Source organism: Quercus lobata, chromosome 12 (assembly GCF_001633185.2).
Source record: "Quercus lobata isolate SW786 chromosome 12, ValleyOak3.0 Primary Assembly, whole genome shotgun sequence".
Taxonomy (NCBI): domain Eukaryota; kingdom Viridiplantae; phylum Streptophyta; class Magnoliopsida; order Fagales; family Fagaceae; genus Quercus; species Quercus lobata.
In genome coordinates, this window is record NC_044915.1 from 25,084,713 (window position 1) to 25,102,763 (window position 18,051).

The 18,051-nt window shown below is 34.1% G+C and overlaps 2 protein-coding genes across 2 annotated transcripts; one reads left to right on the forward strand and one right to left on the reverse strand.

Moving 5' to 3' along the window:
- The first annotated feature begins 955 nt into the window (after positions 1-955).
- LOC115972620 (plasma membrane ATPase 4) lies at positions 956-9,255 on the forward strand. Its single transcript, XM_031092952.1, has 16 exons — positions 956-1,200; positions 3,684-3,803; positions 3,920-4,156; positions 4,257-5,018; positions 5,134-5,256; positions 5,349-5,453; positions 5,541-5,685; positions 5,781-5,945; positions 6,262-6,500; positions 6,599-6,631; positions 6,728-6,809; positions 6,911-7,071; positions 7,175-7,348; positions 7,864-8,046; positions 8,171-8,352; positions 8,877-9,255. Exons 1-16 carry the CDS (start codon positions 1,144-1,146, stop codon positions 8,971-8,973), a joined length of 2,865 nt encoding a protein of 954 aa, XP_030948812.1. The 5' UTR covers positions 956-1,143; the 3' UTR covers positions 8,974-9,255.
- A 986-nt stretch (positions 9,256-10,241) lies between these two features.
- LOC115969851 (peroxidase 16-like) lies at positions 10,242-13,126 on the reverse strand. The gene is made up of 4 exons (XM_031089483.1): positions 12,513-13,126; positions 12,219-12,416; positions 11,568-11,733; positions 10,242-10,746 (listed from the first exon to the last, which is right to left on the reverse strand). The coding sequence occupies exons 1-4, from the start codon at positions 12,714-12,716 to the stop codon at positions 10,340-10,342; spliced, it is 975 nt and encodes a 324-aa protein (XP_030945343.1). The 5' UTR covers positions 12,717-13,126; the 3' UTR covers positions 10,242-10,339.
- Between the last annotated feature and the right edge of the window lie 4,925 nt (positions 13,127-18,051).

Sequence of the window (18,051 nt, forward strand, 5' to 3'; positions counted from 1 at the left end):
CTCTTATAAATAGTAAAGGTATACTTAACAAGTTCTACATGCTTACCAAAACAAGATTGGAACAAAAAGTTTGGACGAACCTAAAATTTTCAATTCCTATGAAAATACCATCCTTAAGTTCAATGTACAATCTCAATCATATTATTAAATTGTACAAACTGACTTCAAATTAGAATGTACAAAGGAAAAAAGAAAAAGAAAAAGAAAATGCACTAACATGACATATTTAGTTTTTTTTTTTCACATCCAATCTTTTAGTATACTGGCCGGACGCAACACAAACACAACACAGCACGTATCCTTAACCACATGTCAATCTAATGCATTGAATGAAAACCCATCCCTAAACATGGTAAAGTTTGTAAGCGACTCTGACAAACAAGTAAAACAAGTTGGTAAAAACTTATCTAAATTAGGTAAAAATCATATTTAAAAAAAAAAATTCATTTCATTGTTAAATCATCTTTTAATGGTGTGTGTCATATTAAGAAGAAAATTTGAAAGGGGAGATGTTTTTAATATGGAAATTACAAAAAAGGCACGTACCAAACTCACATTTTTGTTACTATTAAATTAAATAATAATAATAATAATAATAACAAAAAAAGCTTAAAGTGAAGAAAAAGAGCCAAACAAGGCTGACCAGCTGGGTTCACTCAGTAACAACTATATATAGAGCAGGCACACGCGCTCGAAAGGAGCGTGTTGTGAAGTCAAAGGATAAAAAGCATAAAATGGTTAGGAAGAGTTTGTGTGGGTCCCAGAAAAGAGAGCATAAGAAAGAAAGTCGTATAGTCACGGCGCTGGTTCAAAGTAATAGTATATAAAAAATCAAAAACTCTCTCGGACTCTTTTGCGTTCTTCACGACCATTCACACATACACACTCATATGGTAGACTATTAATTTGTCCCAAACGACCCTCTCTCTCTCTCTCTCTCTGCGCTTCATTTTCTTTATTTTTTTTTTTTTACCGTATTGGTAATGGTAGCTTTTTTTTTTTCTACCGTTATCTTAGTATATAAATAGGTGGTGTTTCTCTCTTCACTGGCTCTCTCTCTCTCTCTGAATGAATTATAGAGATATTTATATTTATATTGTAGCTTGAGAGCTCTCGTCGTCGTCGTCGTCTCCAGCTTCCACCATGGGTGGCGATAAGCCTATCAGCCTCGAGGAGATCAAAAATGAGTCCGTTGATCTGGTACTCTCTCTTCCTCTTTCTCTCTCTGTACCTTTTTTTTTTTTTTTTTTTTTTTTTACGCTGCGTATTGATATTTCTCATATATATATATATATATATATATGTATATCTCAAAGGATTCTACTGAAGGTAAGCTATACATGCATATGGATGAGTATTCGGTATTTTCATTTCCTATATAGAGAATTTGTTTTTCTGTTACTTTCAAATGATTTTTCTGGACGCTTTGGAATTTCAATTTCCGGATTTTTTTTTTTTTTTTGTCGTACGCTTTCTCATCCATCCACCAACCATGAAACAACGGTGAAAACAGATGTTTCCGTAGAGTGAGAGAGATCTCTGTTTGTTTGGTACGAGTGGGTAGAGTTTGTAATATTTTTGAAAATTTATGGGCTAATTTCGAAAACAAATCGGAGATATTTCTTTGGTTTTTGATTTCAATGTGCCTGCGGCGAAAGTATCGTATAAATTCCGTTTCGGTTGTTGTGATTATTTATTTTGTGTGTATTGCGTCACACCGGAGACTATAGTGTTACGGACGGCTTTGCATGAAGGCTGGCACCAATTTTGGCTTACTGTGAAACCATCAGGACCGTTCATAACACGTGTTCTCATCACGTGGGCCCAGTGAGTTGGGTTTGGACGGTCCTGATGCCAATTCATGTATCAAGATTTTTTAGTAGCCCAAAAGTTCAGGAATTCCAATCTTTTCACTCACAAATCACAAATACCTTTTTTTTTTTCTTTAAAAGATAAAGAAAAAAAAAAAAAAGGAAAGTGAAAAAATTGAAAACGAAAATGAAATCCGTGCTTTTTTGAGAAATACGCACCCAATCACATGGAATCCGCGGCTTGACAACGCACGCTTCGTTTGCGTTCATAGAACGTGGCTCTGAAGGGAATCAATTAAAAAAACCATAAATCGAATTTTCCAAACTTTTTTCAACGCGCGCTGGCGCGTGCTTTCACCTAACTTTTTTTTTTTAATTAATTTATTTATTTGGTTCTTCGTTCTCTCTCTGAATTATTACTCCATTTGTTATCATTAAAATTCATTCTATTTGAATTAAAAGAAACTTAAATTATAAAAAAAAAGAGCTAGTATTCTGTGTTAGCTGTTTCTATTATAAAGTAATGGGACCTCTGTTTTTTTTTTTTTTTTTTGGAATTTGGGCGGTTGGGAGTACTACTTCCGTGGTACCTTTTAGACCTGACGGTTCTTTTTTAATATTTCCCGATTTATTTTTATAATTTATGAGTGAAATAATTTTGGGGTTTTATTTATTTATTTATTTTGGTAGGTAAAATTGGACAATTTAAATCAAATCAATTTGAAAATCGGACACGACTTGTATTCAGTGGAAATTTTTACTGGACACGTTGGATGGTGGACATATATCCACTCTTGAACACGTGTCAATCATCTAACGTATCTAATGGAAACTCCAACTAGACACAAACACTTGAAAATCCTTACGGGTTAAAGTCACAAAAGGAGACGATTTTGTTGACTTATTAATTATTATTTTTTTCAATCGGTTCTTGACATGTGATTTTCAAAGTTCACATGGGCACTTTGCTAAAACTGGTGACATATGTTATAATATTATGTATAACTGTATAAATAAGTAAATGAATTAAAAAATTAATAGATACAATAATATTTAAATACCATTTGCAACAAATATTCAATTTAAAATTAGTATAAAGACTGTGGGTTCGAATTCATTTAATTTGGTAAAGTGTCTTGTATCGTTGTATAGATTATTTTATTTGAGCTTGTGTGTGATATCATAAGTGTTCTCTAATATTAAGCTAATGGGACCGATTGTTTTTAATTTGTGATTAAACATGCGTGGATTTTAGTACTCCTACTGTCCCACACTCACACATGGCTTGTTTATTCACAATGGCGAAAACCTGGAGTTTGTCCCAAAAAGGAGGCCAGATTTTGTTTTGAGGGGTAATGAAATTATTTTGTGAGGCTAGGAATTGAATCCTGAGCTAACTGCTGCTTGTGAAGTAATAGAGAAGAGATCGAATTTGAATTTGCAGCAATGGATACTTTTGTAATCTAGTCATTACTGCTGGTTCTCTTAATTGAATTGTAAATTAAACTCGGCCCAATCATTAAAAATAATTGCCATTGGTGGTACAAAAAAGAACATGGAAATTGATTGGCTAATATGTTAGATATTGATAGAAAGAACATTTCAATACGCATAAAGGTGATCCAGCAACACCATGATCCCAACATGGGATATTGGAATTTTAGTAATGTTGGGGTATATTTGGAGTTCAGAGATGGATCAAGTTCAAAACCTTTTTAATAACAGTTGAGTAATTTATATGTGATTGTTGTCTACAATCAGATAACATTTGTTGGCCATTCTTTCAATCCATATTGCTAATTATGAAAATTCTTTATGGGTGACTCAATAATTTATCATGAAGAATAATAAAGATTGAACTTTTGTCCACAGGAACGGATTCCAATTGAGGAAGTGTTTGAGCAGTTGAAATGTACAAGGCAGGGTCTATCAGCAGAGGAAGGAGCCCACAGGCTTCAAGTTTTTGGACCAAACAAACTAGAAGAGAAAAAGGTCCAGAGCATAACCTTTTAATAGATGACAATTGTTTCCTCCTCTTCCTTTTGCAATATGATTGTTTCCATTTGTTGGATTTGTGGGCATGCAATGATTTCTTGTTTTGCTAACAGGAGAGCAAACTTCTCAAGTTCTTGGGTTTCATGTGGAACCCATTGTCTTGGGTCATGGAAGCTGCTGCTCTCATGGCTATTGCCTTGGCAAATGGTGATGGAAAGCCTCCAGATTGGCAGGACTTTGTTGGTATCATTGTCCTTTTGCTGATCAACTCTACAATCAGTTTTATTGAGGAAAACAACGCTGGCAATGCAGCTGCAGCACTTATGGCTGGTCTCGCTCCCAAGACTAAGGTGAAAAACACGTTAACAAACTTTGCGTGCTCTAAAGTTCGTTTGGCTACCATTCCTTTTTTTTTTTTTTTACTAGTTTCTTATGGTGGCAAAAATATAGGTCCTGAGAGATGGTCGATGGAGTGAACAAGATGCTTCAATTTTGGTTCCCGGAGACATTATCAGCATTAAATTGGGAGATATTGTTCCTGCTGATGCTCGTCTTCTCGAGGGTGATCCTTTAAAAATTGATCAGTCTGCTCTGACTGGAGAATCCCTTCCTGTCACTAAGAACCCCTCAGATGAAGTGTTTTCTGGCTCAACATGTAAACAGGGTGAAATAGAAGCAGTCGTGATTGCCACTGGTGTCCACACCTTTTTCGGTAAAGCTGCCCATTTGGTAGACAGCACCAATCAAGTTGGGCACTTCCAGAAAGTTCTCACTGCAATTGGTAATTTCTGTATATGTTCAATTGCTATCGGAATTATCATTGAGATTATAGTGATGTACCCAATTCAGCATCGCAAGTATAGGAGTGGAATTGACAATCTACTGGTTCTCTTGATTGGAGGAATTCCTATTGCCATGCCAACTGTTTTGTCTGTCACGATGGCTATTGGTTCGCACAGGCTCTCACAGCAGGGTGCTATTACAAAGAGAATGACTGCCATAGAGGAAATGGCTGGCATGGATGTTCTCTGCAGTGACAAAACGGGTACTCTAACCCTGAATAAGTTGACTGTTGACACAAATTTGACTGAGGTATTTGCAAAGGGTGTGGAGAAAGAGCTTGTTATGCTTCTCGCAGCAAGGGCCTCTAGAACTGAAAATCAAGATGCCATTGATGCTTGTATTGTAGGGATGCTTGCAGATCCAAAGGAGGTACAACTTTGGAGTTCTCTTTCTTTTATTTATTTATTTTTTTCATTTTGTGTTGATTGATGTCAAAATTTTCAAAAGATCGTGCTGTATGGTTATCTTATTGTTAATTGGGCAGGCAAGAGCTGGTATCAGAGAGGTTCATTTCCTTCCATTCAATCCTGTAGACAAAAGGACCGCTCTGACCTACATTGATGAAAAGGGAAACTGGCATCGTGCTAGTAAAGGTGCTCCTGAGCAGGTAAGCTTGTTTATGATGTTTTCATATGGAATAAGAAATTGTTCCTGAAATAAATAACTCATTTTTTTTTTTCAAAAAATCTTTTTACACAGATTATAACCCTTTGCAACTGCAAGGAGGATGTTAGGAAAAAGGTTCATGCAGTGATTGATAAGTTTGCTGAACGTGGACTTCGATCTTTAGGTGTTGCCAGACAGGTTTGCAAATGTACCATTTATATATATGTAATGCTGATTTAGTTCAATAATTAATTCCATTGTTGCCTTTATGATTTGTCTATACAGGAAGTACCTGAAAAAACAAAAGAGAGTCCAGGGGGACCATGGCAGTTTGTTGGTTTGTTGCCTCTGTTTGATCCTCCTAGGCATGACAGTGCAGAAACCATCAGAAGAGCACTTAACCTTGGTGTGAATGTCAAGATGATTACTGGTAGATGCCATTGAAACGCCAGTCTCCTTACTCCTTGTATTAATTTTTATTTGTTTTTCATGGCTTATGATTTATATGCTTTTCTCTGTTTCCAGGGGACCAGCTTGCCATTGCCAAGGAAACAGGTCGTAGGCTTGGAATGGGAACAAACATGTACCCCTCTTCTTCATTGCTCGGCCAAGACAAGGATGTTTCCATTGCAGCCCTCCCTGTAGATGAGTTGATTGAGAAGGCTGATGGATTTGCTGGAGTTTTTCCAGGTATGATGTGTGTGTGTGTATACACATTTCTTATTTCATTCCCACCTGTTGTATTCTTTTTCTTCTTATTGTTTTAACAAGGAATAATTCTTCTTCAACTACATCAACAGGAAGCAGTTTCTGAATACTTTAATACAGATCCTCCTTCCCTTTGCAAACATGCACTTTTTCTGTGTCAATATTTATTACTAAATTTCTCAAATTTTTCTTATGTTCTTGACTAAGTACTGAACTGGATCAATCTCAACAATGTAATCCTTAAGTTTCAAGGTTTTGACCATGCTTTGTTGTACTAACTCTTCTTTGAAATTGGTAGAACACAAATATGAAATTGTGAAGAAGCTGCAAGAGAGGAAGCACATTTGTGGAATGACAGGAGATGGTGTCAATGATGCCCCTGCTTTAAAGAAGGCAGATATTGGAATTGCTGTTGCTGATGCTACTGATGCTGCTAGAGGTGCTTCGGACATTGTCCTCACTGAACCAGGTTTGAGTGTCATTATAAGTGCTGTGCTGACTAGCAGGGCTATTTTCCAAAGGATGAAGAATTACACAGTTAGTAACCTTTCATCTTCTTTATTGCTGATAGTTAATGTCCATTTTTGTTCGAGAGTGTCTAAGCTCTTTCCTATTTTGATTTCTCTCCTTTGCAGATCTATGCAGTTTCAATCACTATTCGTATTGTGGTATGTATACTAATAATTTGTGTTGGAGATGTTTATGCTGTAATTGATAGTTCTATGGTAAATTCTAATATATTTGTTATATTCTCAATCTGGCAGTTTGGATTCATGTTTATTGCTTTGATATGGAAATTTGACTTTGCACCATTCATGGTTCTAATTATTGCCATCCTAAATGACGGTGAGACATTTATTTCACTGTCAATCTCTTTGTTCATATAATTTACCCTATCAAACTTAGCACAACCATGAGTCTGATTTTGTGCATTACCCTGGCTCTAGGTACAATCATGACAATATCAAAGGATAGGGTGAAGCCATCTCCAATGCCAGACAGCTGGAAACTGAAAGAAATTTTTGCTACTGGCATTGTTCTAGGAGGTTACTTGGCCCTGATGACAGTGATATTTTTTTGGGCTATGAAAGACACAACCTTTTTCTCAGTATGCCTTTTTTTTTTTCTTTTTTCTTTTATTAATAAATCAATTTAGTAGTTTGGTTGCTATTTTTTCAGATGGTATTTGTTTATCATTTTTCGTAATACAGGACAAGTTTCACGTGAGGCCATTGAAAGGAAATGATGAAGAAATGATGGCAGCCTTATACCTTCAAGTTAGTATTATAAGCCAGGCCCTAATTTTTGTCACAAGGTCTCGCAGCTGGTCCTTTATTGAACGACCTGGCCTTCTCTTGCTCGGTGCTTTTGTAATTGCTCAGCTGGTAAGATTTATATAAGAAGAGGCATCTATCTCTTTCTATTTCTGGTTCGAGTGAAAACTTTTCCTTGTTAAACATAGGTGGTTTTTTTTTTCCTTTCGTGAAACTTGAGTTAGCCCACTGGTTTTTATATGGCTCTATAAGTTCAAAGTGGTCATATACTATCAGGTGACATGATTAGAAATTTAGAAGTAAAAATGATGAGAACACAATGGATGGATTCACCTAGGGGATGTGACTTCCTTTGTGGTGCCTATGTCTGTAGTTCGAATATCACCTCCCATTACAGCTTTATCTAACTTTATAAAAAAATTCAAGTGCACCTTCTATCTCTACACCACAATTTGCACGTTGTGTTGTTTAACAGAAGTTCAACTGCATTTGACCAATTTAATTTTTGTGGTATGTCCAAGTGTTATTATTGGGTACTATATGATATGCTATTATGGGTTTTGCATGTTAGATATCAAAGAGTTTTTTATATTGATTTGTAACACAAACCATACTGTATTTCACAGATAGCAACTTTCATAGCAGTATATGCAGATTGGGGTTTTGCACGGATAAAAGGAATGGGCTGGGGTTGGGCCGGTGTAATCTGGCTTTATAGTCTTGTAACATATTTCCCACTTGATATCCTCAAATTTGCAATCCGCTACATTCTGAGTGGAAAGGCTTGGGATAATCTTTTGGAGAACAAGGTATGCTTTGTGATTATATTTTTAAATGATGGACATTTTAATACTAGAATCATGTCCAGTATTACTCTTGTTTTTAATTTGATTTTTTTTTTTTTTTAATTTTTTTGCTTCCTTTCCATAACAGACTGCCTTTACTACAAAGAAAGACTACGGAAAAGAAGAGAGAGAAGCACAATGGGCAGCTGCACAGAGGACCCTGCACGGTCTTCAACCACCTGAAACCAGCAACCTTTTCACTGAGAAGAGTAGTTACAGGGAGCTTTCAGAGATAGCAGAGCAAGCCAAGCGACGTGCTGAGGTTGCAAGGTAAGCTATTTCATCATGAAAAAACAAAGTATAAATTAAAAGAATATGTGTGAATGAATGCGCTTAAAGTGTATTAGTAAGTTTTGTTCTTTCCACTTTAATTCTAACTTGTAGCACTCTTTACTGGTTTTACTTACATTTGAGATTTAGACCTAAGGAATGGATGCTTGAGTACCAAATTACATGCCTAATTATGTAAGCGAAAGCAATTAGTTGAGGCAACTAGTCTTGGAAAAATTTACCACTGAATGAGAAAGGCCCCTAGGTAGAGAAAGCGTTTGCATGACCCTTTCCAGATGTTTTAAGGCATGTTTGCCAGCATCCAATGTACCTGTATGAAAGACTTGGTTCAGAAACATCCGAGCAACCCCCTCCACTTTTACTTTTTTTTTTTCTGCACAATAATTTTCATATCCTTTTTTGTATTAATGCTTAGTGGAGTGCAGGAACAGTTAAATGACAACATTCACACAAGGTGAATTTATTTGGTTTCTTATAAAAGGTGATTTGAATTGTGGTTTCAGGTTAAGGGAGCTGCATACCCTGAAGGGGCATGTGGAATCAGTGGTTAAGCTGAAAGGACTGGACATTGATACAATCCAGCAACATTACACAGTTTAAAGAGCTAAGTTAGTCTTCCTTAGAGAGAACTCATCAAAGTGTTATGTTCTCCCAGAGAAAGCCAACAATGATGACGAACAAAGCCTTAAACTTTAATTTCTAGTTTAGAGCGATAATTAATCCTTTTGGTTCATGTCAATTAGTTACTAAAGCTTGTTGTCTCTCTGTCAAGTTCAGATGAAGAGCGCTGTTCTCTTTTTAAAAGCCAAATAATATCATTTGCACAGTTTCATCCTTTTGTATTTTTCCCGCTAAGGTTTATCTTTTTCCTGTTGGTTGTTACATGAATCTACAGCTCTGATGGACCAAGAAAATTTTTATTAAGATCTGATCAGTGCCTTCAACAAAAACGGAAGCCTTAATTGCTCTTGCATCCCACACAGAATAAAAAATTTGTGTGCAAATTGGCCTATAGTGATATGTCGTTTGACCCATTAATTCTAGTAAGGCAGTTCAACAGACTTGCTGGTAAAAGTTGAGGAGTGATTTTTCGTTTGACGACTCCTGAAGGATTAAATTTTGTGTACATATTGCTGATGTCTTTTTTTTCTGGTGAAATGGTGCATTCAAATGAAAACAATATCAAGTACAAAATAGTCTATGGTATTAAGAGAACGAAGGTAAAAAACTGTGTGGGGGGTACATAACACCTCTAGTATTGGCCTTAAGTTGGCTTACAACTCAAGGATGATGGTTCATGCATTGCAAATATGCAAAATAGAAAAATAAACATCATAGAGACATCCTTTCTTGGCGAGGAAAATGCAATGGATTTGCTGGCTTCAATGATTTTATTACCATTAAATGTGACTCCTTCCACGAGGTGTTTGTTTTTACTAAACCAAATTTCCCAACAGATGATAGTGAATAATACTCTCCACTTAGGCTAGTGTTGTACATCACAATTTCTAGGTATGTTGATTTTAACCCAAACAACCAGGTTATGATCACTTTTCTGTAGAAATGGGGGATTGAAAAGAAACAAGTCACCTTAATAGCTTGTTTGGATTGAGGGAGAGTAAAGTAGGTCGGAAATTAAGCGTGTAGAGCAGAGTTGGTCGGAAATTATGATGGATTGAGGGGGAGGGAGAGGGAGTAGAGTAGGCTAATCGGCCAACTTTACTCGACTCCCCCAAATCCAAACAAGTAAAATCCCAAGAATCCGCTTGATCCCAAAGTTAGGCTGCAGTTAAATGTTCATTTGTTCATTTATAGCAGAATTTGGATTAGAGCAAGCAATGGCCCCATGCCCAACCCTTGGGCCAAAAAAAAAAAAAATCTTTGAGTAAAATTAACTTAAAGGTACTACATAGGTAGTGCAAAATATTTATTGCAATGTAAATTTTACAAAGAAAATGAATATCATCTAGTTAACCATACTGCAATCGTGCCTAATTTCCCCTTGGTTTCCAGTCTTAACACCCACCCTCCCAAGCTTAGTCATGGCAGTAACAAAAGCCTTTTCAAAGGCTTTGCTTTTGGTAGCAAATAGGTTCACAATTTGTCTTGATCTCTTATCAGTAAACAAAATTTGATCAGAGGTGAAAAGTCCCTTTCCTTGCTGGAGGTTCTTGTAGTACATGTTATCAAGTTTCCGGGGTGTGTAAGGGTCCATGTCAATGGCAATTCTGGGGTCTACATGTTTGGGGCACATTTGTTGGAGCTGCTTTGCATATGACGGATTGAGTGTAGGGTCAATTTTGTTCTTACTTTTGTAGTTGTAAATCCGATTGGAGAATCGACTGCAGTGTGAGAATCCGATAGAATGTGCCCCTACAATAACTCATTTTTTCAGTTAGGGAATAAAATGAATGAAGATTTAATTACAAATACAAAGATATAGAAAACAAATTTTTTTTTTTTAATGTTATTTGCTTGGACAAAACTTATATACAGAATCTTAGAATACATGGTTTTATTGATTAATGCAATATACTAACTTTCCCAATAATAAATAATTTTTTTTAATTGAGAAAATAAAGATAAATAAATTCAACCATGTATTTTATCAACCAATGCAAAAACATAGATAAATTTAATTGAAGACAATACCTAAGAATCTGTACCTAAGTTTTAAAATGTGAGTGATTGCTAAACTTAGATAATCTTTTTCTTTTTTCTTCTTTTTTGAGAAGGTAAACTTGGATAATCTTGTAAGGGAGGAAAAAAAGAGAGAAAAATGTTATAATTACAACCAATTTTACTATAAAATGGTTACAAAAATTGCTATGGTAATGAATTTGATTAAAATTGCATTAGCAACAATTAATAAATTTCATATTATTCATTGTTATTATGTGTTTAAAAGTTGATACGTAAATTTGTGAAAACTTATGTGTTACAAACACCACAATTTAAAAAAAAAAAAAAAAAATCTCCATCCCTCTATATGCAAGTCTATTAAATTTTGAGCCAATCAATAGCATATTTATGGAAAACTAAAAACCACAGTCTAGAAATTATTTTAGTTCGGATTTGGGAATATTATGTATGTACAATTGATTGAGAAGTGCACTATTTTCTGAAATTGAGAAACTTCATGCATTTTTCATGGTCCACAACCTCAAAGATTTCTAATTTTCTATAGTACCTACCTGATAGTGCGATTAGATCTACTAGGGTCAGACCATGTTTAGCAAACATGGAATGGAGCTCGTCCAAATTAAAATCAGGACTAGGGAGGTGGTGTGGGACACTAGCCATGGTTGAGCTTCTCCCATCAAGTCTTCCCAATTCTACAGCATAGTATGGTCCCCCTGCCTGTTCCAAAACACATGTTCACTCAGTCAGATACAGAATCTCTTACAAGTGAAAATGTGAAAAGCAACAAGTATTAAATCTATCATTAAATCTAGCTCCTGCAAACTGCAATCACATTTAATGCTAATATTAAGTGGCATTCACATGTACATTAACCAGGAAATCCAAAGCTTCTGAAGTACTTCTATTCTTTGAGTACCTATTCTTCGAGTACTTGACAATTCCTCCGTATATGTATAGTCTTCTGTTCTACTCACATCGTATAATCACATGGAAGAATCTCTTAAGGGTGATTCTATGATGTTTGGTTAAACGTTTCAAACCAAACCCTCGAAGAATATCCACATTATACATTAGAATCACTGAAATTTTGACTAAACATAAATAATCACATTTACAAAGAATTATGATAGATAAAGAAATTGAAGCAACCAGATCCTTTAACTAGAATGAAGTAATGTCTGCAAAGAGAGATGCTTATTTACCAAATGAACGACATCCCTAGTGGCAATGGCCAAAATATCAGCACAAGAAACCTTATTCTTACACCTGGGCACACGATCAACCGCGGCTTTGGCTTTAATCACTGTGTCAAAACCATCCCCGGCTAGTGAAATATTATCTGGACCATCCTTCTCTGATTTACGATTCCTAGAAGCTAGCAAAACCGAAGCATCACAGCCCTGTTGAAACAAATACCACACTCTTTTGTCACTCATGAGTGTATATTAATTAACAGTGCAAAAAACCAATTAAATTGAGTTTGGAAGGAAATGAACCTGGACAAAACAGTCATGGAAGAAGAGCCTAAGAGTGGCTGGAGCTGTTACAAATGTGTTGTGGTATTTTTGTTTGACTGCAGAGTGGACTATTGCCTCAACATTGGGGCATGAGTTTCGGTAGTAGTTAAGATGAAGAGCATAACTTGTAGTGAGGAGGAGAAGGAAGAAAAGAAAATGAAGAATTTGGACTTGGGGGGTCATTTTTTTTGGTGTTAATGTTTCGTTTGGGTTTTAGTGAATTTCATTGTCATACTTATATATATCATATGAGCTGAAACAGAATGAAGAGACTTAGAAGAGGGACTGAGCAGATACAGACAACCCAAAAAAGCATGAATGGATAAAACGCACACTATTAACCGACACTATTATTTTTTAACATCTAGAATCTCAACCGTTCAACATGCTAGTATCACACACATGTGATGGGTTTTGGAAAACAGGGCTCAGTATGGGTATGGCATGTGAATATTGATATTGTTTTCACTTTTGGGGTGGGATAGCAGTGCTTCCTTAAATTAATCAGCAAAAGAAAAGTGCTTTTTGCCATAATGTATGTAATAAATGAGGAATTTGTTCGAGCTAAAAGGGCCTGAGTTTGATTTGGTAATGATCTGGCTTCCACTATTTCGAAGCACTCTTTTAATAGACGGTTAGCTGTCAACACAGTTTCTACTTTCTACTCATGATTGGCTCCCTAGTTAGGTTTACAATGGAGAATTGAAGTGCAAAGATCACTTGTTTTTTTTGGGTGCTCTTTTATTCAAAGGTTATGGCAACAAGTTTTGAGGCTGTGGAACAAAGTTTCTCACTGAACTAGTTTGGAAAGAAAAATTTCAAACTTCTCATATATATATATATATATATATATTGTATAAATTTTGAAAATCTAACCGTTAAAATTCATGTGAATATAACATGCATATCAAATTTCGTTCAAATTAGATATTATTTACTATATGATCAATAAACTTATTTTTTATACACAATTTTAGATTATAAAAATTTGAAATTTTAACATTTGTTTGATGAGATAGCAATTGATTTTTTATTTTCTTGAAATTTTACATGCATGAAAAATATAATAAAAATATGAAATCTAACGGTTAAATTTTCAAAATTCACACTCAATATAAAGATATATAAAGAGTTTGTAGAGTTTCTCTCCAAACTAGTTTGTACAGTTTCTCTCCAAACTAGTTTGGAGATAAACTTTGTTCTAATATGTATTATATGAATTGAGTTTGTAATATTTGTCAAAGCTCAAGATTTAAAGGTCTAAGATGCAACTTAAAGAAAACCTTCATTCAAGAGTTTGATTATCCTTTGATCAATGCTCGATCAATCAAACATGATACTTCAACAACCTTTTGGAAGAGGATTTCGATTTTCAACTAATGTTTGACTATAGTTTTCGATCGAAAATCGTGAAATTGCAATTTGATGTGTTTTATTGAAGTTGATTGTTGCCTAGGTTTTTGTACCCTACATGCAAACATTTAAAAAGACATCTTATGAACACAACTTCAAAATGTTTAGAGTGGCTAGTGTCGTGCACTTCATTGAAAGAAAACCTAAATTCAAAAGTCCATATTCACAATAGAGTTGCTGCATTTTGGTGGTCAAGAGCTAAAATCACAAAACAATCAATCATTGTGTGCTGCTAGAGAGTTCAAATCTTCAAGAAGGGTCCTTAGAATTGGTACTGAGAGAATCTAGTCATGATTACAAATGAGGTTCGGGAAAGAGATTTACATACGTAGAGTTTAAAAGTTTTGAAGTTGGTGTGGGGTTGCATCGGAAATTTAAACTACCAAGTAATGCCTAGGGTCAATGATTTGAACCAAATTGCTAAACTTCTCTTCTATAGTGAATTGTCTTGTTTGGGGTGCTCTCTATGGTTTTCCACTTTGTTACCAAATTTGTGAGTTTCTTGTGTTTATATAAATATATATATATATATAAATATTTTTTTTTTTTCAGATTTGGTATTTATTATGACTGAGATTAATTAATCTAAGTTGTAATCACCTAATCAACTTAATTAATTCGCATAACTAAGAAAAGGGGTTTAAAAGATATTTTTGAGGTTGAAATCATGAAGTGGGCTATCCATGAGCTTAGAGGAAAGATGTTTCAAGTGAAACCATTTTAGGCTTGCTTGGTTTGCAACTATATATCATATTTAACTGCAATGCAGTGCAAAAATTCAAAATGATATGAGAAGGGTTGTATGCCGTAGAAAAGTCAAAAACTCTATTTTTACTTGAGTCTTTGGTAGGCTGTCTTCGACGAACGAACGTCAGTTTGTTGGGCTGTAGCTATAGCTGTACGGTTTGTGGGTTTATTGATGTTGAATAGTGTGTCATAACTCATAATAATGGCAGATCTTGTTGGGGGGGTTGGGTTTGTTTGTGTCGGTCTAGGTAAGGATAGTAGGGTAGTCGATTATATGTGGCCACATGGGTGGATACAATTCCCACACATTTAATAATTCTCTCAAATTTTTCAATCCTAACACAACTTGTGTATTAAACAGGTTGTTATTGTATGATTTACGTAATCCTGCTTAATAAAAAGTTGTGTTGGAATTCAAATGTATAGAATTATCAAGAGTTTAGTTCAAATTCTCATTCCCTTCCTCCCACTTGTTATAAGAAGGAAAAAAGAAAATAAAAGAGAAGTGTACTACATTCGCAAGGATACTTGAAATACCACCCAATTAACATACTTTTCTATTGTATAAGTACTATTACAGGTTAAATAAACTATATCAAAATGAATTACAGGTTAAATAAATCATATCAAAATGAATCTAACATGCTTAAATATGAGTAATTAATCAGTCAATTTATTTTTATTGTAGGTTAAGCAAGTTGACACAAATTCAACCAATTTAGGAATCGCATCCAAGCAGAACTGTCTCCATTTTGACATGAATTTGATTACACAGAACACTAACCTCCTTATTCGAATATCATGTCAACCATTACCACCTTTAATATGTATCGTTTTGTTTGTCTTTTTATTATTATTTGTATGGTAATATTTTTGCCCATTCATTAAAAATAAGGAAAGAAAGTGAAATTCCTGTCTCACATGAATTGTAATGAAAAGGAAATTAAATTCTATGCAAATATGATGACAAGAGGAAAAGGACCTAATAATCTACAAACTTTTGCTAAAAAAAAAAATAATCTACAAACTTTTTACAATCGCACATGAGGTGCTGTGATATGGCCAAAATTTTCTTATGGCCGACTTCAATAGCTTGCCATTTTCTGAAAAGAAAATAATATTAGGACTAGATTAAAAAATGAAATTTTGAATTACAAAATTTCACAGATATGGACTTTTTAAAATCAGCCTCTAGAAAGTAGACACTACCAAATGGATTAATTCATAGTACCATCCTTGTGTGTTGTATATGGTAGCCACATGGTGCAATTTGGACTCAAATTTAAAAGCATAAAGGTTCCAAAATGTTTGACATTTGGTCTCTCTCTCTCTCTCTCTCATTGGAACTACATCAAAATCACGGACTGCAAGCAAGTCTGCAACATCACGGATAGACTGTTCGAAAAATTCTTGTGACTTTAAATAGATGAATACAAATGGTAAATATACGTGGCGCGCGCGCACACACACACATATATATATATATATATACTAGCCTCTTATGCGCGTGCTCAGAAGCTCTTCTATTTTTTGGATAAAAAAAAATGAATACATAGGGTGAGTTTTGTAGATTTGAAGAGTTTTAAAACTAACAAAAGAGTGATACTATTTTGTAGGGAGTTAGTGAGTAGAACTAGGAATTTAAATTTGTAAAAGTAGAAGTTTATTAGAAATAGAAAGACATTTCAACGTAGAAGTAGGAATTTATTATTTTTGTCAATTTACTATTTTAACCCTATTTTTAAGTTTTAGGTAGGGGTATTTTTTACCGTAAAAAAAAAGCAATAACGAACTTTCTTTTGCCAATTTATTATTTTAATCCCATTTTTAAGTTGTTGGTTAATTAATTTAAGGGTATTTTTGACAAGAAAAAAAAAATAACTAACTTTCTGAATCCTCTTAATATATACAGATATATATATATAAAACATTTTATGTAACAAATCTCAAAGTTTTGCTCGTATCAAATTCTTTCGCATTTTTATTAAGTACAACATTTTTTTTCCCAAATGTTTATGTGTTTGTCATTTTAGTTGTTTGTTATTTGGAAGCCATTAAAAGTTCGAAATTTTGGGAATTGGATATTATCATGTTTTTATTTCACTACACCTAAACAATTCATTTGTTTTTAGGCCCCTACTTGGACACATGTTTGAAAAATATTTGGACATATCATGGAGCACAATGCTAAGCAAGAAGCAACTAAGTTGAGTAGTTTCGAATTTTTATTTGTGTTTGAGTTTTTTTTACTTGACGACAGGAATTGATTTTTTTAGTTATAAGAGTACATTACGTATAATGAGATAATAAATATGATTTTTATTTTATTTGTAGACGATGGAAAAACCAATAACAAAATTTTACTTTTTCATCTATGAATTTTGTCAAACTACATATTGCAATTAAGTAGAAGATGATTTTTTACAAACTCTTTGATTTTATATATTAAAAGGAAAAAAAAAAAAACTGTGAAATTTAGTAACAAAAATCATACCATATATAATTTTTAATATTTAAAATAATTGAGTTCTATTTTAATATGTAAGTTGAAAAATGTACAGCTAGAAGAAATAATTATTTTATGTTTATTTTTTTTTAAATTAAATAGATACTTGTTTGAATTTTATATATCCAGTTTAGAATTTTAAGGGCCATTTGATATGGTATTTTAAGCAACATTTTTCAGTTTTTAAACAACATTACATGTATTTTTACACATTTTTTTACCCACACGTATTTTTAAAAAATACAAACAACGTTACTAAACGGGCCCTAGTGTACCTAAAATGGTAAAAAAATTCAGTTCATTCATACTTGTTCTGTCCCTACCTCACATGGGTATTGTGGTTAGTGGTTACCATGAACCTGATTCATTAAATGTTGTATTGAGCATCACATTATTCCACCTTAAAATTGATTAATACGATGAAGATAGTGGCAGAATGGAAGGTCATACTTGCAAATTAGCCAGTGACATAGAACATCAAAAACAATTTCTTGAAAAGAAGTGAGTTGACATAGATAGATAGAACCATCAATGATCCATATTCATAACAATACAGTGAAAAAGTCTGGGCAAAAGGCATACCCTACCCTCCCTAATTTCTCTTCTTTTTTGAACCAAAATTTGACAAAAAGGGCTCTAGTAAGTTTTCCCTAATAAAGTGGGAAACAATTTGGAATAAAAATTGAGTAATGATAGAGACATAAAAAAATCTCATAAATTTTGTTATAATTTATCGCATAGTGAATTTTGAGTAGCAAAGGTGTGGACCCACTATTTAATCTCCATCATTTACAACTTACCACGTGATGAGTTGTAATAAAAATTGTGAAATCTTTTGTATCCCAGCATTTT

Excerpts from the sequence above, each read along its gene's own strand:
- LOC115972620 (XM_031092952.1), top strand. The coding sequence starts at position 1,144 with ATGGGTGGCGATAAGCCTATCAGCCTCGAGGAGATCAAAAATGAGTCC. Across the intron at positions 3,804-3,919 it reads ACAAACTAGAAGAGAAAAAG|GAGAGCAAACTTCTCAAGTT; the intron begins GTCCAGAGCATA and ends TTTTGCTAACAG. Across the intron at positions 5,257-5,348 it reads GTAAAGGTGCTCCTGAGCAG|ATTATAACCCTTTGCAACTG; the intron begins GTAAGCTTGTTT and ends CTTTTTACACAG.
- LOC115969851 (XM_031089483.1), bottom strand. The coding sequence starts at position 12,716 with ATGACCCCCCAAGTCCAAATTCTTCATTTTCTTTTCTTCCTTCTCCTC. Across the intron at positions 11,734-12,218 it reads CTAGGGATGTCGTTCATTTG|GCAGGGGGACCATACTATGC; the intron begins GTAAATAAGCAT and ends GTTTTGGAACAG. Across the intron at positions 10,747-11,567 it reads AGATCTAATCGCACTATCAG|GGGCACATTCTATCGGATTC; the intron begins GTAGGTACTATA and ends GAGTTATTGTAG.